This window comes from Portunus trituberculatus, chromosome 36 (genome assembly GCF_017591435.1).
Source record: "Portunus trituberculatus isolate SZX2019 chromosome 36, ASM1759143v1, whole genome shotgun sequence".
In the NCBI taxonomy this organism is placed as follows: domain Eukaryota; kingdom Metazoa; phylum Arthropoda; class Malacostraca; order Decapoda; family Portunidae; genus Portunus; species Portunus trituberculatus.
Window position 1 is genome coordinate 8,120,301 of NC_059290.1, and position 27,567 is coordinate 8,147,867.

Below are 27,567 nucleotides of genomic sequence, written 5' to 3' on the forward strand. Positions count from 1 at the left end.
ATGCTGTCCTGCTGTCCTCTCCTACTGGTGCAGCCTGGCACAGGTAAGCTCACCAATGTGGTCTGGCTCAGGTCTCAGCTTGGTGCCGTTAATTAAGGAGGTGAGAGGAAATTCTCCCTGATATACAGGCAACCCCCCTTCACACAACGAACATTTCCTTTTACTACCATCTGCTCGTTTGTGAACACCAAACTCGCTTTAACGAAATTTTATCCAGGTAATTTTTTGGCTTGACTCCATCTACTGTCTACCATTTTCAAGTCAGCAGACTCTATTCAGAAGACTGGTGAGATCGTATCTTCCTTGCAAGCTAAAAGAACCACTTGAACTCGTGACTCTGCAATGGATGAAATGGAAAGCCTTGTGGAAATGTGGTACACAAGTTTTGTATGCGGTACAATGATGCGCCCTTTGTTTACATTCCACAGGTTGCCAGCTAGCGTGTTTCCTGCTCCACTCTGCCTCCCTTCATAAATTTAAGATCATCAACATTATAAAGTTACTTACATACATACATTATAATGACTTAGTCTTAAAAAATTAAACTGCTTAAATGTTTAACTTCATAATTTTACTTTCATGAAACGTTTTACTGTACTATGATGTACTCTTGCTTTGTTTACTCTCAATGGAAGCTCAAGTCAGGGTTTAAACTTGCTGAACTTGGTTCGCTTAACAAAATTCATCTAACTAAGGTTTTTTTTTTTTTTTTTTTTTATGAACCTAACCCTTCGTTAAGCGGGGTTGCCTGTATATGTATTCTATATGATATAGACTAAATTATTTTCAATATCAGTGTTGCCTGAAGAGCTAGTGCTTCTTAAAAAAGACTAGCCTCAAATTCATCAACCAAATGCATACAATGTAATGGCTATAAGTAAATGTTGAAATGTTATATAGAAACATAAAAGAGTTGTAAATGTCCAAATAAACAAGATGATGTAGTTTGCTGCTGTTAGTGCATGACATCATTCCATGCATGCCATGTGGTACAATATGAGGACTTGACTATACATGCTGAACTGAATTTTGGAAATTCCACATACACTGAACTAATGAAGATGTACACATGTACATCAGTCCTTCAGCCAAACTTATGTCATGTTGTAAGCATGTGCAATATTTAAAAAATCCGCTAGTGAAGAGGCTAACATGATGAGAGGAATTACCGCTTGATTGTTATGAAACAGCTAATGGCTTATTTATGTCTGACTTGCCTTCATTCTACTGTTTTGGTGACTTGCGACATGTTCTCATACTTTTTTTTTTTTTTTTTTTTTTGCAGGACAGCTCCCTTGGCACCAACACAAGATGGCTTGCCAGGACAACACAGTGGTGAGTGATGAACTTTCTTATTGTTTATGATTCTTTCCAAGAAGGGGAGTTTTTATAAGTTGGTCACAAGATATGCAAGTTAATCTTTTAAAAAATTAGGACGAGAAGTCTTGAAGTGCACAGGTTCGAATCCTGGCCACGGCCTGAGTGTAGGACGGACTTCCTTACTCGTAATGGTTCCCTAACGGATGGGCTTTCAGATAGGATGTCTCCTCAAGCCTGGAAATACCCATGAAAAGCCCCAATGATTAAAAAGAAAAAAGGGTGGGGGGAGCAAGACTGATTCTGAGGTGTCCACATTTTCCATATTTTGTAATGGAGGACATAATTTTCTGATCACATCTTGAGCTTGATCATGATGAGTGGAATTACCGATTGATCTACATGAAACTATTTTGACGGCTGATTTTGTCTGACTGTTCCCTGCAGTCACTACTGTCTTGGTGACTTGTGATCTGGTCTCACACTTCTTGCTTTTCTTGCAGGAAAGCTCCCTTGGCACCAACAACACAGGAAGGCTTGCCAGGACAACAGTGGTGAGTAATGTTATTAAATTGTGTTCATTCCTTTCATTTTGATAAGAAATGAAGTTTTCGCAACTGGTAGTGAATCTATCAACATTTTCTTAATTGGTAATCATGATATCTTTGCTCATTTTTTTTTATTCTGATAAAAATACCAATAATCTGTCAATCCCCTGAATCCTGATTGACAACAACTTCTGATGCCACAAGCAGCTGCAGTGAACAGTGTGTATGTGAGACATGCTTGACATCAAATCTGTCTTTTCCAGCTGAGTGTGTGTTGAGGTGCATGCTGTCCTGCTGTCCTCTCCTACTGGTGCAGCCTGGCACAGGTAAGCTCACCAATGTGGTCTGGCTCAGGTCTCAGCTTGGTGCCGTTAACCCCTTCCTTACCGCAAGACTGTTTTGTGGTACGTGCGTACCACGCGCAAAAGCGACCTTGTGGTACCGCAAGATGCCGCCGTGGTACGTGCGTACCACACCAATACATTTCCGTGTATAACCATGGCCTGAGTGTGGATTTTGCCTTTTTCATACTCCACGTGGTTCACTATAAACTAACAAACACTGGAGGCGTTATTTTTAGCCACCCCAGCGTAACAAAACCATCCCCCAAACTAGCCAATCAATATCGGAGTTAATTTTTCATGCATAAACTATAAAGCCAATCACTATTCTTTGACATATATTATTCCCACAGTCCCCCCAAGAACATCAGTTCTCTAGTATCGGCCGTGGTGAAACTGATCTATTGCCTCTAGTTAGAGATAATGGCGTCTGCTTCGTGTAGCAGCGACGAGGATTATCATAATTATGAGACAGATAGTGAGGATATACTGGAAGACTCTCCAGATGAATATGATTCAGACTATGATCCTGAAAAAGAAATAGGAGAGAGTGATAGTGACAGCAGTGTTGAAACCCTCTCGGCAAGTGAGGGGGAGCAGCCTAGTTATGACTGCCTCAGGGCCACTCTCACAAGGTGTAGTGTGTGTGGTGCTGAATTTATGATTAGTGTACAATTTATGATTATGTTTACGTTTTCTTTTATTAATAAAATGACAAAAATATGTTTAGAAAAAAGTACATAACACTGAGTTAGAAAGAAATATAATGTGTAGATCTAGCCGTGAGGCACGTGCGCACACGGGCAGGGGGCTGCGGTATAGGAGGGGAACGCTTTGTTTATATCGGGGAGTGGCTGCGGTAAGGAAGGGGTTAATTAAGGAGGTGAGAGGAATTACTCCCTGATATACAGGCAACCCCCGCTTCACACAACGAACATTTCCTTTTACTACCATCTGCTCGTGTGACGAACACCAAACTCGCTTTAACGAAATTTTATCCAGGTAATTTTTTGGCTTGACTCCATCTACTGTCTACCATTTTCAAGTCAGCAGACTCTATTCAGAAGACTGGTGAGATCGTATCTTCCTTGCAAGCTAAAAGAACCACTTGAACTCGTGACTCTGCAATGGATGAAATGGAAAGCCTTGTGGAAATGTGGTACACAAGTTTTGTATGCGGTACAATGATGCGCCCTTTGTTTACATTCCACAGGTTGCCAGCTAGTGTGTTTCCTGCTCCACTCTGCCTCCCTTCATAAATTTAAGATCAACATTATAAAGTTACTTACATACATACATACTTAGTCTTAAAAAATTAAACTGCTTAAATGTTTAACTTCATAATTTTTACTTTCATGAAACGTTTTACTGTACTATGATGTACTCTTGCTTTGTTTACTCTCAATGGAAGCTCAAGTCAGGGTTTAAACTTGCTGAACTTGGTTCGCTTAACAAAAATTCATCTAACTAAGGTTTTTTTTTTTTTTTTTTTTTTTTTTTATGAACCTAACCCCTTCGTTAAGCGGGGGTTGCCTGTATATGTATTCTATATGATATAGACTAAATTATTTTCAATATCAGTGTTGCCTGAAGAGCTAGTGCTTCTTAAAAAAGACTAGCCTCAAATTCATCAACCAAATGCATACAATGTAATGGCTATAAGTAAATGTTGAAATGTTATATAGAAACATAAAAAGAGTTGTAAATGTCCAAATAAACAAGATGATGTAGTTTGCTGCTGTTAGTGCATGACATCATTCCATGCATGCCATGTGGTACAATATGAGGACTTGACTATACATGCTGAACTGAATTTTGGAAATTCCACATACACTGAACTAATGAAGATGTACACATGTACATCAGTCCTTCAGCCAAACTTATGTCATGTTGTAAGCATGTGCAATATTTAAAAAATCCGCTAGTGAAGAGGCTAACATGATGAGAGGAATTACCGCTTGATTGTTATGAAACAGCTAATGGCTTATTTATGTCTGACTTGCCTTCATTCTACTGTTTTGGTGACTTGCGACATGTTCTCATACTTTTTTTTTTTTTTTTTTTTTTTTGCAGGACAGCTCCCTTGGCACCAACACAAGATGGCTTGCCAGGACAACACAGTGGTGAGTGATGAACTTTCTTATTGTTTATGATTCTTTCCAAGAAGGGGAGTTTTTATAAGTTGGTCACAAGATATGCAAGTTAATCTTTTAAAAAATTAGGACGAGAAGTCTTGAAGTGCACAGGTTCGAATCCTGGCCACGGCCTGAGTGTAGGACGGACTTCCTTACTCGTAATGGTTCCCTAACGGATGGGCTTTCAGATAGGATGTCTCCTCAAGCCTGGAAATACCCATGAAAAGCCCCAATGATTAAAAAGAAAAAAGGGTGGGGGGAGCAAGACTGATTCTGAGGTGTCCACATTTTCCATATTTTGTAATGGAGGACATAATTTTCTGATCACATCTTGAGCTTGATCATGATGAGTGGAATTACCGATTGATCTACATGAAACTATTTTGACGGCTGATTTTGTCTGACTGTTCCCTGCAGTCACTACTGTCTTGGTGACTTGTGATCTGGTCTCACACTTCTTGCTTTTCTTGCAGGAAAGCTCCCTTGGCACCAACAACACAGGAAGGCTTGCCAGGACAACAGTGGTGAGTAATGTTATTAAATTGTGTTCATTCCTTTCATTTTGATAAGAAATGAAGTTTTCACAACTGGTAGTGAATCTATCAACATTTTCTTAATTGGTAATCATGATATCTTTGCTCATTTTTTTATTCTGATAAAAATACCAATAATCTGTCAATCCCCTGAATCCTGATTGACAACAACTTCTGATGCCACAAGCAGCTGCAGTGAACAGTGTGTATGTGTGACATGCTTGACATCAAATCTGTCTTTTCCAGCTGAGAGTGTGTTGAGGTGCATGCTGTCCTGCTGTCCTCTCCTACTGGTGCAGCCTGGCACAGGTAAGCTCACCAATGTGGTCTGGCTCAGGTCTCAGCTTGGTGCCGTTAATTAAGGAGGTGAGAGGAAATTCTCCCTGATATACAGGCAACCCCCCTTCACACAACGAACATTTCCTTTTACTACCATCTGCTCGTTGACGAACACCAAACTCGCTTTAACGAAATTTTATCCAGGTAATTTTTTGGCTTGACTCCATCTACTGTCTACCATTTTCAAGTCAGCAGACTCTATTCAGAAGACTGGTGAGATCGTATCTTCCTTGCAAGCTAAAAGAACCACTTGAACTCGTGACTCTGCAATGGATGAAATGGAAAGCCTTGTGGAAATGTGGTACACAAGTTTTGTATGCGGTACAATGATGCGCCCTTTGTTTACATTCCACAGGTTGCCAGCTAGCGTGTTTCCTGCTCCACTCTGCCTCCCTTCATAAATTTAAGATCATCAACATTATAAAGTTACTTACATACATACATTATAATGACTTAGTCTTAAAAAATTAAACTGCTTAAATGTTTAACTTCATAATTTTTACTTTCATGAAACGTTTTACTGTACTATGATGTACTCTTGCTTTGTTTACTCTCAATGGAAGCTCAAGTCAGGGTTTAAACTTGCTGAACTTGGTTCGCTTAACAAAAATTCATCTAACTAAGGTTTTTTTTTTTTTTTTTTTTTTTTTTTTTATGAACCTAACCCCTTCGTTAAGCGGGGGTTGCCTGTATATGTATTCTATATGATATAGACTAAATTATTTTCAATATCAGTGTTGCCTGAAGAGCTAGTGCTTCTTAAAAAAGACTAGCCTCAAATTCATCAACCAAATGCATACAATGTAATGGCTATAAGTAAATGTTGAAATGTTATATAGAAACATAAAAAGAGTTGTAAATGTCCAAATAAACAAGATGATGTAGTTTGCTGCTGTTAGTGCATGACATCATTCCATGCATGCCATGTGGTACAATATGAGGACTTGACTATACATGCTGAACTGAATTTTGGAAATTCCACATACACTGAACTAATGAAGATGTACACATGTACATCAGTCCTTCAGCCAAACTTATGTCATGTTGTAAGCATGTGCAATATTTAAAAAATCCGCTAGTGAAGAGGCTAACATGATGAGAGGAATTACCGCTTGATTGTTATGAAACAGCTAATGGCTTATTTATGTCTGACTTGCCTTCATTCTACTGTTTTGGTGACTTGCGACATGTTCTCATACTTTTTTTTTTTTTTTTTTTTTTTTTTTTTTCAGGACAGCTCCCTTGGCACCAACACAAGATGGCTTGCCAGGACAACACAGTGGTGAGTGATGAACTTTCTTATTGTTTATGATTCTTTCCAAGAAGGGGAGTTTTTATAAGTTGGTCACAAGATATGCAAGTTAATCTTTTAAAAAATTAGGACGAGAAGTCTTGAAGTGCACAGGTTCGAATCCTGGCCACGGCCTGAGTGTAGGACGGACTTCCTTACTCGTAATGGTTCCCTAACGGATGGGCTTTCAGATAGGATGTCTCCTCAAGCCTGGAAATACCCATGAAAAGCCCCAATGATTAAAAAGAAAAAGGGTGGGGAGCAAGACTGATTCTGAGGTGTCCACATTTTCCATATTTTGTAATGGAGGACATAATTTTCTGATCACATCTTGAGCTTGATCATGATGAGTGGAATTACCGATTGATCTACATGAAACTATTTTGACGGCTGATTTTGTCTGACTGTTCCCTGCAGTCACTACTGTCTTGGTGACTTGTGATCTGGTCTCACACTTCTTGCTTTTCTTGCAGGAAAGCTCCCTTGGCACCAACAACACAGGAAGGCTTGCCAGGACAACAGTGGTGAGTAATGTTATTAAATTGTGTTCATTCCTTTCATTTTGATAAGAAATGAAGTTTTCACAACTGGTAGTGAATCTATCAACATTTTCTAAATTGGTAATCATGATATCTTTACTCATTTTTTTTTTATTCTGATGAAAGTACCAATAATCTGTCAATCCCCTGAATCCTGATTGACAACAACTTCTGATGCCACAAGCAGCTGCAGTGAACAGTGTGTGTGTGTGACATGCTTGACATCAAATCTGTCTTTTCCAGCTGAGTGTGTGTTGAGGTGCATGCTGTCCTGCTGTCCTCTCCTACTGGTGCAGCCTGGCACAGGTAAGCTGTGGTCTGGCTCAGGTCTCAGCTTGGTGCCGTTAATTAAGGAGGTGAGAGGAAATTCTCCCTGATATACAGGCAACCCCCCTTCACACAACGAACATTTCCTTTTACTACCATCTGCTCGTTTGACGAACACCAAACTCGCTTTAACGAAATTTTATCCAGGTAATTTTTTGGCTTGACTCCATCTACTGTCTACCATTTTCAAGTCAGCAGACTCTATTCAGAACACTGGTGAGATCGTATCTTCCTTGCAAGCTAAAAGAACCACTTGAACTCATGACTCTGCAATGGATGAAATGGAAAGCCTTGTGGAAATGTGGTACACAAGTTTTGTATGCGGTACAATGATGCGCCCTTTGTTTACATTCCACAGGTTGCCAGCTAGCGTGTTTCCTGCTCCACTCTGCCTCCCTTCTTAAATTTAAGATCATCAACATTATAAAGTTACTTACATACATACATTATAATGACTTAGTCTTAAAAAATTAAACTGCTTAAATGTTTAACTTCATAATTTTTACTTTCATGAAACGTTTTACTGTACTATGATGTACTCTTACTTTGTTTACTCTCAATGGAAGCTCAAGTCAGCGTTTAACTTGTTGAACTTGGTTCGCTTAACAAAAATTCATCTAACTAAGCCCTTCGTTAAGCGGGGGTTGCCTGTATATGTATTCTATATGATATAGACTATATTATTTTCAATATTAGTGTTGCCTGAAGAGCTAGTGCTTCTTAAAAAAGACTAGCCTCAAATTCATCAACCAAATGCATACAATGTAATGGCTATAAGTAAATGTTGAAATGTTATATAGAAACATAAAAAGAGTTGTAAATGTCCAAATAAACAAGATGATGTAGTTTGCTGCTGTTAGTGCTATGCTAGATGGCATGACATCATTCCATGCATGCCATGTGGTACAATATGAGGACTTGACTATACATGCTGAACTGAATTTTGGAAATTCCACATACACTGAACTAATGAAGATGTACACATGTACAACATCAGTCCTTCAGCCAAACTTGTGTCATGTTGTAAGCATGTGCAATATTTAAAAAATCCGCTAGTGAAGAGGTCAAACATGATGAGAGGAATTACCGCTTGATTGTTATGAAACAGCTAATGGCTTATTTATGTCTGACTTGCCTTCATTCTACTGTTTTGGTGACTTGCGACATGTTCTCATATTTTTTTTTTTTTTTTTTTTTTTTTTTTTTTTGCAGGACAGCTCCCTTGGCACCAACACAAGATGGCTTGCCAGGACATCACAGTGGTGAGTGATGAACTTTCTTATTGTTTATGATTCTTTCCAAGAAGGGGAGTTTTTATAAGTTGGTCACAAGATATGCAAGTTAATCTTTAAAAAATTAGGACGAGAAGTCTTGAAGTGCACAGGTTCGAATCCTGGCCACGGCCTGAGTGTAGGACGGACTTCCTTACTCGTAATGGTTCCCTAACGGATGGGCTTTCAGATAGGATGTCTCCTCAAGCCTGGAAATTTCCATGAAAAGCCCCAATGATTAAAAAGAAAAAAGGGTGGGAGGAGCAAGACTGATTCTGAGGTGTCCACATTTTCCATATTTTGTAATGGAGGACAATTTTCTGATCACATCTTGAGCTTGATCATGATGAGTGGAATTACCGATTGATCTACATGAAACTATTGACGGCTGATTTTGTCTGACTGTTCCCTGCAGTCACTACTGTCTTGGTGACTTGTGATCTGGTCTCACACTTGCTTTTCTTGCAGGAAAGCTCCCTTGGCACCAACAACACAGGAAGGCTTGCCAGGACAACAGTGGTGAGTAATGTTATTAAATTGTGTTCATTCCTTTCATTTTGATAAGAAATGAAGTTTTCACAACTGGTAGTGAATCTATCAACATTTTCTAAATTGGTAATCATGATATCTTTACTCATTTTTTTTATTCTGATGAAAGTACCAATAATCTGTCAATCCCCTGAATCCTGATCGACAACAATTTCTGATGCCACAAGCAGCTGCAGTGAACAGTGTGTGTGTGTGACATGCTTGACATCAAATCTGTCTTTTCCAGCTGAGTGTGTGTTGAGGTGCATGCTGTCCTGCTGTCCTCTCCTACTGGTGCAGCCTGGCACAGGTAAGCTCACCAATGTTGTCTGGCTCAGGTGCCATTACTTAAGATGAGAGGAATTACCGCTTGATATACTTGAAACTATTCATGGCTTATTTTGTCTGACTGTTGCTTGCAGTCACTACTGTCTTGGTGACTTGTGACCTGCTCTCATTCTTCTTGCTTTTCTCGCAGGAAGGCCCCCTCAGCACCAATGTTACACAAAGGTTTGGCAGGAGTGCACTGTGGTGAGTGATGTCATACTTAAATGACATTTTGAATGTACAAGTTTTCATCAGCAGCAGTTGCAGTAGTAATTTTAGTAGTTAGTATTTTTCAGTTTGTTTTTATGTGACCTTTTTGTCCCCCTTTCTCAGTGTGTGATGGACCATTTTTGTCAGCAGTACTTACTGTTCCCACAGATGGACACTGCTGAACTGCGCCCTCGACCTGTCTGCCTACACAGAGGACACCTGACTTCATGCATGTTCCAGGTGAGATGCAGAAAGTCACCTTTGCTTCTGTGTTCACCTGGGAGGAAGACTGCCTGATGGGACTTGTATCTGAATTGGTGGGAAGACTGCCTGATGGGACTTGTATCTGAATTGGTGTGGTACTCTATACAGTATCCCACCATGCTATATTATATACAGTATCACACCTTCCCTTACTGATATCTTTCTCCATCTTTTGTGAGTCATGAGCTGTCAAGTGTACTTGTTCAGGGAAAAGAAATCCAGAAGTGGTAATTATATAAGCATTTATTTCATGGACTTGATATTTTTGTTGTAAGAAAATTCTCTCTCTCTCTCTCTCTCTCTCTCTCCACAGGATGTCCCCCACAGTATGTTTACATACCACAGTTGATACCATAGCCTCCCCCTCTTCATAATCTTTCATCCATCCACTCACCACTTTTCATCTTTGTGCTGTTATCACAGGATCAGCTGGTTGTGCCTCACTAGGACACAATTTAGAGGCCAAAGATCCACAATGTTAAGAGTCTGCATCGGTCTTGTCTTGTATCCCAGCTCTATCGGTAGTGTATGGCATGAAGAATTGTGGGTTTAAAGTGTGAGCATGGAAAATAAATTAATAAAGTGACATGCAAGTTTCCATTATTCCTTGTACTAAGATGGACTGTGGCAAGAATGAGAGGTCAAAAAAGAGAGGATGGCATGATAAAATATTGATTGGCCCCACCATAGGAATAACTAAACTGAAGCAAAACTGTTTGATAACAAAACAAACTGGTCATAATGATTTGAGGAAAGGCTGTGGTAAATAAGAAATTAAAAAGAGTTTGATACCACTGCCAAAGAATGAAAGAATTCAGATGGAGAAAAAAAAAACCCCTACTACTACTGCCTCCTATACACTAATAAATGTATTCAACTATTCACTACAACACTTCAGACACTTGCCACAGCAAGATGGTGGCATCACACAGCTTACACAGCACCAGCCAGGACTTGCTGCACTGCCACACCATCAAACACACTTTTTCCTTTGTTGCCAACCACAAATCTGGAATAAGGCAGGTTTAAGTAACAAAATTATAGCTTGCACATTTACAAGTAACATGCTACTTTCTAGCATAAGATAAGTGTTTTCTCAATACTATCATGTCAATAATGAAAAGATAGTTCAATTCATGGCTAGTGGTCTCTTACCTCCCTCACATGTACTTTGTTGATCAAACAAAGAATGACTAGAGGAATATTTGGCCATTCTTTATTTGACCAGTAATTTACATGAGTGAGGTGATTAGAAAAAGAAATTATGAATCCAATTATCTTTTCACGAGCTTCATTAGCATTATCACATGAGATATTATGGAGATAAAATACATATGATATACTTCCACAAGAGAGCCAAGTACCAAATTGTTCCTGTTGTTGCAGGACAATACTCACCTTGAACATGGATCAGATTGTTCTTAAATCTTACAGAGCATGTAACTCCTTCACTGCTGCCTCTCCTCACATTCCTGGCAGCTGCTTTACTCTCCCAGCCTTCCTTCCCTCTGCCCTCTCATGACAAGGATGAATAAAAGGATGCACTAAAGATGGGGATGAAAGCCCATTATTTCATTTCACATGACTAGTCTGCAGATCAAGGTGTTAAACTGTAACAATTATCTGGAAAATGTACACTGATAAACAAAAAAATAATCAAATACACACATGAACACAAATAAATAAGTTAATGAATAAAGACATGACAACCTAGCAATATTGAATTGTATAACAACTGGTTCCAGATTATTATGTGTATATCAGTGTGGCTGTTGGTTTGATGACAGCAGTGTGTGTGTGTGTGTGTGTGTGTGTGTGTGTGTGTGTGTGTGTGTGTGTGCACTTGCATGCACATGTGTGTTTCTGGAATGAATGAAGTGTTACCACTGAACTGGGAATAAATGACATGATGTAATTAATCAATGACTTGCAGTTTGAGAATCCTTTACACTGAACACTTGCAACCCACACACACACACACACACACAGTGTGTTGTGGTCTCAGTCCTACCCGAAGATCGGTCTATGAGCTCTGAGCTCGCTCCGTAATGGGGAAGACTGGCTGGGTGACCAGCAGGTGACCGAGGTGAAAAAATTACAAACACACACACACACACACACACACACACACACACACACACACACACACCTCCAAAAGAAAAAAAATTTACACCACAGAATCAAATCAATGAATAAACAAACAAACAGATTAATGAACATCATTATACAGCAGCATCGTTCCTAGGTTTCCTGTGGAAATGTAGACATCCTGACAGTCATGCAGTTAGGAGTATTGCCTCTGTGTTTACAGATGCTGATTAGGTGCACAGCAGGACTCGGAAGCCCACCCACTCTTCCTCCTCCTCAGTACTCATCCTTGTCAACAAAGCACTGCACCTTGTCTGAACTACCTCAGTCTTATAAAGATAGACAATCTATAATATTACTGCTCTTAGTTTAGTGTTGGCATGACTGGCATCCTTCTCCTCCGTATCCCATAGTGAGACAGCACAACTGTACCTTGCCCAAATTACCTCAGCCTTATAGAGAGATAGATAATCCATAGTAATATTGCTTTTAGTTTAGTATCAACATGAAAATGTGTATGTTTATGAGCTGCCTTCAGCTAACCAACTTGCCTCTTGCAATCTTCACAACCACAGATAAAGGATTCTCAAAGTGTGTCAAAGACGACTCCTTTACGGAGAAATGACTGGTCTTATGAGACTGTTCCCATGAGTGTCTGATGCATGACATGACATGATGTACTGCAACACCGGTAACACTATTGTCACTGAGATTCTCCTAGCAGCACAGCCGAGTGACATGGCTGGCAAACACCTAGGGGCGTCCAGTAGGGCCGGGTGAGGGTGTTGTTCCAGCCTGCCACTGCCCACCCTGGCTTTGTGTACAGTGAGAGGTGCCACAGAGCACGTGGGTTGGGTCTCGGGTACTGCCAGTGCAACACAACTCAATCATCTCAATAAAACAAAATTAATAAGTAGATAAACACAAAAAGAAAACAAATAAATGAACAATAATAATAATAAAAAAAAACAATAATAATAATAATAATAATAATAATTCCAGTACAAATACAGTAATATAAAAGATCCCTTACACCTATGAAGGATTCTTCTTCCAGTATTATTCCAAAAAAGTAAGGCAGCTTGCTTGACATTACAGGTCATGGAGCAATATAATAGCACTGATAAAGAGTGTACAGTCCAGCAGGCGGCCGAGGTAGCCACCCAGTGACACTGTCCTCCCGGAGACAAGCATACACAGACTGACCTCTGCCTGCCACTCCCCTCACTCATTATGATGCACACCACTCTCTGGCCAGTACATCCACTTCACAACACTGTCCTACCTTAGTAACTCCCATGGTGTACACTGTCTCATTATATTCATGGACAGACTGTATCTCCTCATTCCTCCTATGCAAAATTTACTATGTTCCTCTCAAACTCTACACCCAAACCAAACTTTGTGGTCTTGTGTTCTTGCAAGCAATGTAATAGAGAGAGAGAGAGAGAGAGAGAGAGAGAGAGAGAGAGAGAGAGAGAGAGAGAGAGAGAGAGAGACTACCTTAATTTTGAAACCATGATCTACTGTTAAAGTTACATGAATTCAAAGTTTCATGCTCCTCCACAATGTTTAATAAAGTCAAATATTTGTTTCCTGACCTGCCATGTCATACATGTGTGGAATCTTTTTAAATGGTGTGCATCATAATTTCTGGAAGAGGATGGTCAGGCAGCATCTGTGTCTGTCCCGTCTGGTAACATGGTTCTGGTCAAATGACAAGTGGTGGGTTTATGGGACACTGTGCTCTGGGTCAGCCTTGCTCTGACACATGCACACACACACACACAAAAACACAGATTAGATTTCTGATAAAGAGAACTGGAAGTAAATTGTCACACACACACACACACACACACACACACACACACACACCACTGGTGGTGGTGGTGGTATAAAGCTGAAAATTTAATGACTGGTAGATCAAACGTGTGTAAATACAGACACACACGCATATACACACACACACACACAGGTCACACTGGGCACCATGTCGGAGCAAAGCGACAAGTATCACAGCAGCAAGCAGTGTCCCACAGGCCACATACAGTACAGGGGTCACAAGATACCCGCACAGGAGGTCAAACACACACTGTCCTCCTTGCACTCCCACACTGAAGGGATCCGTAGAACACATCTCATCAGCTGGAGCTTGTGTGACTAGAAAAGCATTGTACTAATAGTTCATGGCAAGAAAAGCAAATTGCAGCACTGGTTTGTCTTGCACCTTCCAGTCACATCCTCTCTCATCTGTCAGTCCATGCAGCAAGTGGTGAAGGGCAGCACCACCTCACTCTCTCTTGCACCAACCAGAACATGTTGTGATGGTGAAGCCACACACAACTTTTGAGCCATCCTGTTTGGACATTACTCATTTAAAAAAAAAGCAAAATAGCTTTTCATCAATTTCCCTACTGTCTAACATTTGTCCAAAGGTGCAAATGAGTATTTCCATGAGAGGAGATTATAAGAGACAGTGTTCACCTCCTCACCCTTTGCTGTGGTTCTGCCATCTGCCAGGCATCATTCCTGCACAAATCCTAAAGACAACCTTCCAAGCAACAGTCCTGAGTCAAGCTGGGAGAGATGGACAACCTTGACCACCATAATGAATCTTCCCAGCTTGGCACAGAAGTGATAAGAGTGACACCACTGCAGTATGAATACCTTCCTGCACTCAATGCTGTTTATCCATTGATGTAAAGCATGTTTGGAAACACTGAATGTGGAGCAGAAACAGCATGGTGAGAAAACTTAGGCCCACTACAAGGTCAGTATTCCAGTGGTGTTCACATGCCCAGACACATAAACTGCCACACACACTAGGACAAGGTTGACAGGTTGAAACAGGCAGACATGTTTTAATACATGGACTGCCATATGCAGGCCTGATGGCTTCCTACACCAACCCTTGTGTTCTTGATGTTCCATCCTGACCAAGGAGTGGTAATAGTGGTGGTGGTGGTGGCAGCCCTTGCATCTAAGACAGGTGACACTCCACAGCCAAGCTTGCTGGCAGAGGGCATGCACACCCCTGCCTGGTGGATTTTGTTAGAGGCTGGTGTGGTGAGTCAGCAGTGAGTGGTGCCCTTTGTGACAACAAGGCAAGCAGGCCCAATAATAACAACCTTCCCACCTCCTTCCTCAATACAAAAGAAGAATATACATCCTAGTTTGTGTGCAACAGAATAATAAAAACAATACAACAAAATTCATACACATATATACACCTAAAACAATCCTTTCACTATGTATGTATGTATGAATGACTTAAAATAACAATACAGTCTTAGATCATGTTGTTGTCAGTACTAAGCTGCCACTATGACTAACACAGCACATTGAAAACATATGGTGACTATCCATGACTAGAGAATACTTGGCCTCCACATGACACACATGCTTCTCTCCACAGTAAGAATGACACATCATGACAGCGGCGGCAGCAGCAGTGACACCATACTGGGCCCACACACAAGAGAGGGAAAGCTGCGCTGCTAAGGGTCAAGTTGTGCCCACGTGACATGGGAATGCCTGCTTTGTGGCCGCCACTCGCTGGGAGCCACTCTCTCTCTCTCACTCGTCGGATTGGGACAACTACACTCATCAAAATAAACAATCCTCAATTTGGTCATCCACTTCCACCACCCGGCTGTGTTATCCGTTAGTTAAATCAACAGCTGAAGAGTTTTGAGCTGCACTACCCCAAGATGAGATCAATAAAGCGTTCATTTTCATCAGAATGTTCTTTATCCCTGTGATGAGAGCATCTTCACCAGGAGGCTGCTGAGAGGTTCAATCCTGTGTTGAGTGACGGGAGAGGAGTGCTCATTGAGGTCTTGTGATATAAATATTGAGACTTTTACACATGAAAATCTTGTGACATGACAAAGGAGCCATAGAGATGCAGTGGTGCAGGGAACTGTCTGCTGGACAATACTGAGATCACAGTCACAAAAATATGGAACCTTCCTTCGTCGGAAATATATCTTGATTTTTGTTACACTTATAGAGGGCAATTTCTTATCTCCTAAGAATATGAGTACTTTACATAGCTTTGCCTCATGTGTTTCTCTTTTAATATATAGAGTATATATAGAATATATATATATATATATATATGCACTTTCTAATCCCACAACTGAAGATTACTGTCTAATTGATGCATGGTTTGCTAACTAAGAAAATATTACCAATGACATCAATGCTTACTTTCAAAATTTATTAACTTTTGATGAATTCTGCCAAAAATCTTCACTACAGTAAATCTACTAAAAATACACATTCTATGAACTAACTAACTGCCAATGAATTTCTATCATAACTAAATGAATACTTGCTTTCACAGACCAAAGATATAATGAAGTTATTACCTGTAAGTCTCCATTACTACAATTTACTTACTTTTACCAACCAAAAGACCCAATGAACTGTCCTATATCTGCCTACCTAACTCTATATCTCGGATACCTTGCCCTCCTCCTTCCCCAGGAACATAAAAGCTTCCTCCTCCTGTTCTGGCAAATGGCTTCTCAAAATACTGATGAAATGATGATAGTTTTTTATGATCTAATTCTATCACAAAGGGAAGGAATGCTTGTGAGTGCATGTCTGTGCCTTCCAATGATAGCAGGCAGGGGTAGAGAGAGATGGATGAACTCAGGCTTAATTTTCAAGGTCTCAAACACATTATAATCTTGGTCTACCCATCTGTCTAAACACCAGACTGGCATCTACACACACACACACACACACACACACACACACACACACACACATACACACACACAAGCATTCCTAAAGTACAAATAAACAAAAAGATCACGTCTTTGTATTGACTAATTGTGAATACGAATCATGATGTCTTAGTGTCATGAGTACTGAATGACTGAAAGGGTCCGAGGAGGCAGCACCTTACTCAAATCATAATTGTGGCATGTACTGTACACATACATAGCAGCTTATCCATTCAGACACAACTTAACGAGAACCAAAGCCATGCAGTGAAGCAGACAGTTCCCTACTATGCATTCTCTCAGCTAACAGGAAAACCACATTCCTCAACTCAACTTTGGCAGAGATTCAAGCTTCAATTATCACTAGTGGTCAGTTTGTTTTGACAAAACCCGCCTGTAACACCAGCTGGCCTCTCTGTGAGTCACACTAGTCATACTCTGAGACTCACCATGACCTTTCTTGTTAAAGACAGACCAGAATGTTGAGATCAAACGCATCCAAACAAATAAATGTCAAGCAGTGAATGAATGTGTGAGTGAGTGGTGCAGAATGTGGTGTGCCTGTGTCCCTGTGATGGTGGTATGGTGTGGTGTGGTGTGGTGTAGTGTGGGGAGCTTCAGTTGTGCTGGCACTGGGCTGGCAGGGTGGTGGTGTAGTGTGGTAGTATGGTGTGGTGTGGTGTGGCCTCAGTGTGGCTGGCAGGGGGTTGGCAGGGTGAGGTCCATGAACACTGAGGACAGCAGGGCTGAAGCGTAGTGCTGAATAGCTCTTGGTGCCGGCCGCAAGGGGAGGCACAGGGATGAGGAGGAGGAGGAGGAAGAGGAGGAGGAGGGAGGGAGTAGGTAGAGAGGCAGTGAAGAGGGAGGACCAGCGGGTCAGGAGGCGGTGGTGCGGGGGGTGTGGGGACGAGCAACTGGCAGGGATGACGGCCGTAGAGGTCCACCACCACCACTGCTGCCACTGCCACCACCACCAGCATTGCCCTGTCTACCACCCTCAGACTGGTTCCCAGAGCAGCTGCCCGACAGACTGCCAGAGAGTGATGACTGGCTGGACTCAGAAAGCTCTGCCTCATCCCGGCCAGTGGTGTCACCCGCCTCGCCGCCCTCCGTGGAGTCCACCGACAGCGTGGAGACATCCAGTGCCGTGGAGTTGAGGTCAGCAGAGGCCATGGACACAGCTGTGTCCAGCAGTGTGTGCAGGTGTGGCAGCGACTGCTTCTGGCAAGCCACCGGCGTGCCCTCTGAACCGTCGCTGGAGTGCTCTCCACTGCTCTGCTCCTCCTCCCGAACCACTGCTGCTGCCACCACTGCCTGGCCACCACGCTGCACCACACCCTGCTGCTCCCGCTGCCCGGAGGGGGACTTGACGATGGAGGTGGTGAGGGCACAGATAGAGTGTGTGAGGGAGGTCACAGACTCGCTCAGCGGTACAGACACCGAAGCTATGCTTTGGGAGGGTGGAGAGCTGGCCCCACCTGGTGACCTCTCTTGACCTGACCCGCTGGACTGAGACATGGTCAGCAAAGACTGGGAGCCAGGCAGGTTGCAGAATGCATTCATCACTTGTGTCACCATTGAGAGGGAGTCCTGCAGCTGCCCCACCTGAGGGAAGACACTGGCGATGGTAAAATACACCACACACTCACTCCTGTATCTATCCACATCATCACAGGCTGGACCAGACAAACCATCACTCACACACACACACACATACACACACACACTTAGCCTCATCAACCCTGTGTGGAAAAGGATAGTCTTCTGGACCACCCCACAACACTACAGGAGCTCACACATGCCACAGCTGTCTCCATTATGACTCCTGTGAGAAAATGGACCACCACTGATAAGATAAAATTGGAAAAGAAATAACTCACTCTCTCTCTCTCTCTCTCTCTCTCTCTCTCTCTCTCTCTCTCCTGGCCTTGCAATGCAGCACAAAACTGAGTAAGCTCTTTCACACTCTCCTCTGAGTACTTCTTGCCTGCCCCAGGGACAGCCACAGCAGGCGGGGCAGCTGCAGTCCCTGCCTGTGCTCCCTCCCTGCTGCTGTTGTCCATGGGGGTGAGGGGGGTGAGGGGTGTCATTGGGGTTGAGGGGGTGTTGAGGCCACCATCCCTCTTACTGGCCTGCAGCTTCTGTATCTCTCGCCACAGGGTACGGATCGCCTCCAGCTGCATGTGTCTCAGCCGCCGCTCCCGTTCCAGCGCCTCCTCCGTGCTGCGCAGCTTCTCCGTCAGGTGTCTGGTGGGGAGGTGCAGGGGAAGTGTGTGAGGGTTGCCTTTATTAATGCTTACTTATTGCTCATCTTTTGGCACCAAACAGACCCAGACCCCCATATTTTAAACTAGTTACTACTAACTCTTTGACTTTACATGGATCATAAAGCTCTACAGCTTAACACTAAATTATGCCACTGAGCAGCAAAGAACATGTTACTGCTGACACCAAAGCAACAGGGCTCAACAGTCAGTCACATGTGAACACACAACACCTCTTACTACTTCCCTGCTATCTACTTCTGTACATCAGACAGACAAAAAGTTCTACACATGAACACTGAACCATGCTATTCAGCAGCTGAAAACATGGTACTGCTGACACAAAACCAACTGAAATCACCAGTCAGTCAGATCTTTCACCATCACACACTCAGGGCGCTACCGATGAACACATAACAATCTAATTCAGCATGAAGAAAGACGATGCTGGTGACACACAAGACCAGCAGTGCCAGGCAAGCAAGAGGAGCCTCACTTGATGTGCTGCTCAGCGCGGGAGTGCCTGATGTCGTCTCTGATCCTGGCAGCATGTGGGTCATAATTGCGTGTCTGGTAACCTCGCCAGTGCTTCTGCAGCGTGATGGCTGCTTGCTGCTTGGTCATGCCTGAACTGCTGCTGCCACTGCTGCTGTTGCTGGAGCGCCTGCGGCCATTCTCTGTAGAGACAAGGACACTGGAAATCCTGCTTTTCACTCACACAATGTCATTTTACTTTCACTCATGATGTAATTTTATACCGTTTGTATGAAAAACAATGGTGCTAATTTACTTTTGTAAATAATTCACACTCAAGAGATCAGACCAACTCACTGTCATCCAGAGTCCTGGCTTGGGCACCACTCTTGTACTTCTCTGGATCGTAGGTGTGGGCCACATGGGGAAGCTCTCGGCCTCTCTTCTCCGTCTGTTTACGCTCGGCAGCAATGCTCTTGATGGTCTGCAGCTTGGAGGCCGACATCTCTGAGTCTGTGTTGTCTGAGTCTGCGTCTGAACAGCCGTGGTGAGGCGATGGCACCTTCTTCCTTGAGTTGCCTTGCCTTCTGTCAGGGTGAGGAGCATGAGAGCACTGAGGTGAAGTACTGAGTCTGGTGAAAGTAACAATACACAGGTTTGATGCTTTATGCTGATGCCTGAGAGCTAAGAGACACTGAATACTGTAATGGTGGTGGTAATGAGGGTGATGGTAGACACTGAATACCACCTGGGCACCCTTACCTTGACACTGGCTCCACAGACAATGACCTTACATATCTGGGAGCAGGTCGTGGGGAAGGCTTGGGTCGTGGAAGGGTGGAAGGGCCCCCACTGACACCAGCAGGGGTGGCAGTGGGGCGCTGGCTGCGGGATGGAGAGCCTTTGGGCATATCCATGTTGGCAGAGGTTGTGGGGGCAGGACTTTTCATGGGAGAGGCCCGGGGACGAGTGGCTGAAGATGACCGAACAGCGGCTGGCGTTGCTGATACTCCTGCTTGCTAAAATGACAAGAGAAGCTGTGTTGGCTGCTATGTGAAGGCAGAAAGAGCAACTGCATGAACAGTACTGATTGCAGCTGTGATTAAAAGAACACTATTCATTCTGTGAAGGCTAAGAGAATAGCTTCAAGAACAGTGTCAGTGAGGGCAGAAAGAGAAGTGCTGATTGCAAGAGGATTGAGAGTGCAGCTGAAATGAAAAGAACAATACAGATTTCAAAGTGAAGTGCGCAACTGTAATTGAGAGAACACTATAGATACAAAAAAAAACTTAAGAAAGAAATACCCAAAACAACACTAAATGAAGGAAAACTGGTGCATTAGTTCACAAGCTTAGCCAATCAACAAAAACTGCTGTAGCACATATGCTGTATTTACCTAGTTGTATGTTACAGGGTTCGAGCAGGGCTCATAGTGACCTGTCTCCATATCTACATTTGTCTAACTTCTCCTTAAATTTGTGCACACTTTCTGCTGTTACAATCTCTTCACTTAATTCATTCCAGATGTCTACTGTCCTATGTGTGTGTTTGCTGGTGTGAAGTACAGCAATTATTACCCTTGGGGAAGCCTGGGGCTGCGGGGAAGGCTGCACTCTGCTGGACGGAGGAGGGCGAGGGGAGCTGCACGCCGCATTGGGCCGACCCATGTTGGCATTCTGCTGGCTGTGGGGCCGTCCCGACGACCTGAAACACACTTGTCTGTCACTGTCCTGGCCAACAACTGACTGCTGCATCAATATTCCTCACTGTCACTGGCCCCAACCTAACCTAATGCTACAGTTTATGTGAAGCAGTGAAGCTCAACCCCACAACTATCAGGGAATGATATAGGTATTTGAGATGTGGTGTACTCCAGTGTAGCTAGACATGGCCAGCACTGCACAGTGATAAACAGCACACAGCGACACTCACCCTGAAGGCGGCACTGTGCTGTGGCTTTGTGCGGGCTGAGAGGCAACAGCGGCCTGGAACTCTGGACTCATGATGCTCTCTGGTGCTGGAACAAACTTACTGGACCCAACCAGCTGACTACTCACCTCTGCAAAGGTCAACACTCTCATCACCACTTCCCTCACCCACCATCACCTCTTTCATATTCAACATTATAAAAGTTCATCATGAAATGTTATTCGACACATATTTACATATCCACTACCCTAAAAAGTAACTTGCATGCTTTGCTTTTATATACAACGTCTAATACTTAATAATAAAGTATTAATCAACTCTCAAAATTTCAAACTATATATTTGCCATCCTACAAAATTAACTTGGCTGCTAAACAGACATTAATGTTTACTGAATCAAGAAAAATTTCTGACTTATCATTCCATCTAGTATATTAGACTTTGATCACACTGAACTAAGTCATATTCAAGATTCTAATAAAAAATAACTCAACACTAAAAATTCAAATCTATACATTTACTATTCTCCAAACTTAATTTGAGTGCTAGACAGACATTGATATTTACTAACTAAAAAAAATTAAAAATAAAATAAAAAATACTAACTTTCCATTGAACTGGAACACTAAACTATGACAATCAGACTGAACTAAACTACACCACAGACAGTCAGGAAAAATAGCATGTGTAGCTGAAGTCAGAATGATTAGTAAGGAGACACTACAACACGCCAAGACTGGCTGGCTCTACAAGACTCAACACCCACACCAAGACTCGTTGGCTGCGAGAATTGTGGCTGAGAGGCGGTGCAATGCATGGATAAGACAAAATGGTGAAGACTAAATGCTAATGATGAGAAGAGTGTCATACAAGCCACAGGAAAACTCCACTCTCTACACTACTACAAGGGCTGCCACCAGATTCAGTATAGGGGAAGGCTGTCAGTACTGGTGGTAATATTGGTAGTGGTGGTGGTTGGGAGGGGTCAGGACTCAGAAAGGACTGAGAAAGTGGCACATATTATTATGTCTTGATGGGGAAAGTGTGAGAGAGTGGAGCATTCTGTATGGAGGAGGTGGTAGTGGTGGTGGTGGTGGTGATGAGAGGCAGAGGATGAGGTGGTGAGCTGGTGAGGTGACAGACGCACTACCTTGGTTGGCCACATCCTCCACAGCCAGGTCATTCTCAGCCCCAAACAGGCTGGTGGGGCGTGGGTGGCCATGGGAAGGGTGGGCCACACGCTCCCCCCACACCTCGGCCTCCCCGTTGGTGAGGTGACCCAGGTCCAGGCTGCGGGTCATCAGGTCCGTGGGGTCAGGCTGGGCCAGACACCGTGCCAGCTGCTTGGGGTCCTGGCTCTGGGTCATGGGGTCAAAGTCTGCCCGCTTGAAGTCCTCCTCCCCCATGGACTGACTCATGGGGTCAATACCTAATGAGCGGGACATCTGCTCGGCCCCCAGGCTGCGGGACATGAGGTCTGTGTGGCCGCGGGGTGTGGGGCCGGCCAGCTGGGACAGGATGGCAGGATCCATGCTCTGGGTCATGAGGCTGGGAGTCTCTGGGGTGCGCAGGTCCCCGCCATACAGGGTGTTGGACAGCTCCACATGGTAGGAGCGTGCCGTGCTGGACTCCCGCACTGAGGCAGAGTGGGAGTGGGTGCGGCGGTGGCACTCCCGGGCAGGGGCAGGCCGGGTGGGGGCTGTGGGGGGAAGGGGGAGGGGGCAGGTGCTACAGTCCTTACAGGGAGTGTGCCATTGCTCTCTCTTTCTCTCACTTCAACCCTCTCTTCTTACTACAGACTAACAAATCTTACACTTGAATCATTACCTCCATTATCAATCATTCTTCTCCAGTTATACTCTCCTTCCACCCTCCACCTCTTCACACTAATACAGGCTCAATTTTACCATTGCCACAATCATTACTATTCAAAACTCTGGGATACATAAGTCTATCATCAAGTGCCTAAACTTCACAATACACACCATAACTGACAACAAAATACATAGTGATGCACAGAAAGGTATATATAGGGGCAGACCAACGATACATTCATGAGATGTATATAAAATTAATGTCTTGAAGGACTTAATTAGTACATTCATACATTAATTACATCTGTTAAGTAATGGGGAAAGCCAATATTTTGTATAGCTAGTGATATGGTTAAGAAACAAATTCTTGTCTCCTAGAACTAGATTAGGGAAAGTAAACACAACTAGTTATTGTTCCCTGAAACTTAAGGGTAGAAAGAAACACACTATTTGTCCTATACTTAGATTAAGGATAGTTTACACAGATAGTTATAATGTCCCTAACACTTAATGGCCAGAAAAAAAACACGGTCTTTCTATAATTAGCAGATTAGGGAAAGTTTACAGCTAGTTATACATTCCCTAAAAATTGTCCTTCTCTAACTTAGCAGATTTGGGAAATTTACAGCTATCAAGTACCCAAAAACCTGCAATAAGAAGTTTAAATGAGTGAATGAATGTCAGGAGCACAGTGTTACAATGAGGCCAGACAAGTCCTGTCACTAGATATCCATGTGGAGTGAGGCATACGTGACACAGGTTTTGTGACGGCATGCCGGCAGCTGGCTGATGAGTGTCGGTCATGACGGGTGACAGGGGGGAGGCAGTGAGTGGCAAGGGGAGCAAAAGCTTGGTCACAAAACACAATCCAAACACTTTAGTTGGGGCAGCAAACATTCTTTCTAAGGGAACACTGGGATCAAATACTTCAAAATAACACCACTGGGAGGAAAAATAATACTGAGCCAATGCACTCTGATGCCAAAAATTTGAGAGAAAAGAACAACAGGAAAATACCAAACTTCTGATGTTTTCTTTTGGTATTGGGTGTTGTTTCAATAAAAGGACTCAGTTCAGTGACTGCAAAAAGGAAATCTGGCAAAATATCTGTGCTCAAAAAGACTCCAAGACTGTGAAATGCATCAATCAAGCTTGGAAGGCAAGCAGTAACAGGAGGAAGATAGTGGTGGTGGTAGTGGTGGTGATGGTAGTGGAGGGTGCCATGCTGTGCCTTACCAGTGTTGCGGCGCAGGGAGGTGGAGCGGACGGCACTCCTCCTGTGCAGTGCCGGGGAGTCATGGTGGCTGCTGGACCTGCTGCCACGCCCACTCGATGGCTCACTGATGACACACACACACACACATACAAACACGGAGACAATAAATTAATACTGTACAATAAAACAACACCTTTTATGATCAATGGCTACAAGAAGGGAGAAAAAAAAAAGGTACATTAGAAAAGACCAACTATCAAAAAAAATTATGGATAAAAATTACCAATGTTACTATACAGTATATACTGTTGAACCTTGATAGCTCGGACCCCGATAACTCAGATTTTGTGATAAGTCGGCCTCAGACCAACCCAGGGACTAAAGTCTGAGTTGAACTGCTTCCGCCCCCTTTTTTTTTTTTTTCACTTTCCTGTATTTTGTTTTCTATTGACATTATCAACAATCTAACTCCAAATGAAAATTGCATTTTAATTATAGTTTAAAATGATACTAAACAAATGTCAATCAGACTTTATATTGATTTTGTGAAAATTTTTGAAGTGTAAAAAAACACTTCAAAATATTCGCTCCAAATTATTTTCATAACTTTGTCTTTGTTTTGTTATTTGTATTCATCTGATTGAAATTAAATTTTCACACATGATTGTGTATACAATAGTGACTTTCTGGAGCATGACAAGATGATAATGCATTAGATTCCTGCTTCTCTAGATGATATCATTAACTCCTACATGAGGGTTGGGAAGGTGCCATCAGCAGTGTCAGGGCAATCTGCTGTTTTACTACTCGATACTCTCTGAGTCATTATTAGTGTGTTGAAGTGAGATGATGATACAGTGAAGTATTTATTACTCAGCTGGTCCAGCTTTATACCTCTGTCTCAACATAATCTTTTGTAACAGTGTTATTCTGAGAGTTGTGTGATGTGTAGTTGTGATGATGAAGGTAGTGAGAAGAAACAGTGTTTGAAAAGATAATAGTAGCCTTAGGATGTAGAGAGATAGTGGATAAGGGTGGAAGTGAGGCATGGGGTGAAGCAAGCCTCTTGGATGGGAGATAACATGCATGCATGACATATGAGGAGAGAGGGGAGGCAAGGATTCAGGGGGGTGGGGAGAGAACACTGGTGAGGAGGGGAAAGGGATAAGGGGAGAGGGGAGGGAAGGATTCAAGGTCCACAATTCTCCCAATGATAAATTTGTATGTTTTTTTTCTTGTTGTCTTCACTTCTTAAAGTTTCTGATTCTAATCCTATCAATTTATGCCTGTAAGAACATCCTTTCTGATCCCTGGCCACTTACTGTGTAGGACGTGAGTCAGGCTACAATGCAACCTCACAAGATATTTAAAAATGGGTTCCTGGTTGGAAAGGTATTCTATTATCAAAAAGCAAACTACACCATCTGGTAAATTAAGGTCTGAAGGTTTAGGAAAGACAATTGCAATCCCAAAATTTTAAATCTCCTCCAACTTTTTTTTTTTTTTTTGTGTGTGTGGGGGGGTGAGCCCCCGGGGGGCATTCGTATAAGTTTAACATTCGCATTTGTTGGACCAACCTTTTTCCCCCCTATTAGTCCAAGTTGCCGACGGTCAACAGTAATGTAATTTCCTTTAGACAGGTAGCATAAATCTCCCTTCCTCACTCACCACACACAATTGACCTAATCACTGTTACATGTCCATTTCTTTCCCTCACAGAATCCAACAGCTGTCTGCCTGTGTCTCACCCATACAGACACTCACACAGACAGCCAACACCCTCATAACACCATACAATATAGCTAACTTGGACACAACAATTCTCTCTCAAACAAACACACACAGAGCAACAATCAAAACAGCTAAACCTAAACTCACTCTATTACCTATTTCTTCACCCAAAGACACACAAATAGACAGAAAAACAACAGCCACATAGCAGTTCACCACATGTCCTGCCCACTAACTAAACACAATAAATCTTACAACACAAAACAACTAAACCTATATTGACTCCTTCCATCTCCCTTTTCATCACCCACAGACACACTGACACACAAACAGACAGACAAACAATAGCCACACAGCATAACACACCAGTTCACCTCATGTCCTGTCCAATGACGAAACACAATAAACCTAACAACACAACAAAACTAAACCTATACTGACTCCCTCTATCTCCTTTTTGTCACGCACAGACACACTGACACACAAACAGACAAACAATAGCCACACAACATAACACCTAGCTCACCTAATGTCCTGCCCACTGACAAAATTAACCAAAACTAAGGCCATTTTTTACACAGAATCAATTACCAGTTTCTCACCAACACAGACACACAAACAGCACCCTCACCTCACGTCCTGCCCGTTCACAGCATGGCGCAGGTCATGTTGGTGTTGCTTGGCCAGTTGAAGGATCTTGGCCAGTTTGTCATCATCATCAGGCAGGTCAGCACCACCCCAGCCTCCCCCTGCCAGGCACACTCCAGAGAGGTACTGCACCAAAGCTGTGTGTTCCCCTATCTGGAAGCCTCGCCCCTTCCCCTGAGAGTACAGCCATTCCGCCTTCAAGCTGCCGAGGAAAGACACATTATGCACACACACATATATGCACACACCCTCACTCACTCACACATGAAGGTAGATAGATGGTTGATTTTTCACACACACACACACACACACACACACACACACACACACACACACACACACACACACACACACACAGATAAGACAATTTATTACTGACCACAATTTAAGTACTGATACAAAATAATAAAAATAAAATAAAATAGAAAAAAATAAAAAAAATAAAAAAAATAACATACAAAACACAAAGGTCAACTCAGAGGTCAAAACTTACCTCTCCTTTGGCGTGACCTTATAACCATCAAGGACCTTCAGGTTAAGGCACCAGTTGATGACATAAGGTCGGTAGTCAAATGCCAGCAGGGGTCCCACAGGTTGACCCGTCTCATCTGCAGGTTAAACAAATCAGGGTCACAATAGTACACACCTTTACTCTTGATGGACTTGATAAATAAATAAGTAAATAACAGTAAGAAATG

The 27,567-nt window shown here is 42.7% G+C and overlaps 2 protein-coding genes across 3 annotated transcripts in view; one reads left to right on the plus strand and one right to left on the minus strand.

Annotated features, from left to right (window-relative positions):
* LOC123513467 lies at positions 1 to 15,795 on the plus strand. Its single transcript, XM_045270630.1, has 13 exons — positions 1 to 43; positions 1,821 to 1,871; positions 2,129 to 2,191; positions 4,815 to 4,865; positions 5,126 to 5,183; positions 6,446 to 6,495; positions 6,978 to 7,028; positions 7,287 to 7,349; positions 9,110 to 9,160; positions 9,417 to 9,479; positions 9,648 to 9,700; positions 9,875 to 9,946; positions 15,474 to 15,795. Exons 1-13 carry the CDS (start codon positions 1 to 3, stop codon positions 15,474 to 15,476), a joined length of 672 nt encoding a protein of 223 aa, XP_045126565.1. The 3' UTR covers positions 15,477 to 15,795.
* The window catches only part of LOC123513736 (flocculation protein FLO11-like), a 25,943-nt gene continuing 11,406 nt past the window's right edge, over positions 13,031 to 27,567 (minus strand). Inside the window, exons 7-17 of one of the 2 annotated variants that reach the window (XM_045271125.1) lie at positions 27,363 to 27,477; positions 26,853 to 27,071; positions 24,511 to 24,614; positions 22,611 to 23,159; positions 21,465 to 21,591; positions 21,110 to 21,236; positions 20,295 to 20,551; positions 19,890 to 20,119; positions 19,555 to 19,735; positions 18,717 to 19,041; positions 13,031 to 18,399 (exon numbers count right to left, since the gene is read on the minus strand). In XM_045271125.1, the coding sequence (XP_045127060.1) occupies positions 17,671 to 18,399; positions 18,717 to 19,041; positions 19,555 to 19,735; positions 19,890 to 20,119; positions 20,295 to 20,551; positions 21,110 to 21,236; positions 21,465 to 21,591; positions 22,611 to 23,159; positions 24,511 to 24,614; positions 26,853 to 27,071; positions 27,363 to 27,477 (2,963 nt within the window). In that variant the 3' untranslated portion in view covers positions 13,031 to 17,670. The remainder of the gene's footprint in view (positions 18,400 to 18,716; positions 19,042 to 19,554; positions 19,736 to 19,889; positions 20,120 to 20,294; positions 20,552 to 21,109; positions 21,237 to 21,464; positions 21,592 to 22,610; positions 23,160 to 24,510; positions 24,615 to 26,852; positions 27,072 to 27,362; positions 27,478 to 27,567) is intronic. The other variant, XM_045271126.1, reaches the window with a different exon arrangement.

Excerpts from the sequence above, each read along its gene's own strand:
- LOC123513467 (XM_045270630.1), top strand. The coding sequence starts at position 1 with ATGCTGTCCTGCTGTCCTCTCCTACTGGTGCAGCCTGGCACAG. Across the intron at positions 44-1,820 it reads ACTGGTGCAGCCTGGCACAG|GAAAGCTCCCTTGGCACCAA; the intron begins GTAAGCTCACCA and ends CTTTTCTTGCAG. Across the intron at positions 6,496-6,977 it reads CTTGCCAGGACAACACAGTG|GAAAGCTCCCTTGGCACCAA; the intron begins GTGAGTGATGAA and ends CTTTTCTTGCAG.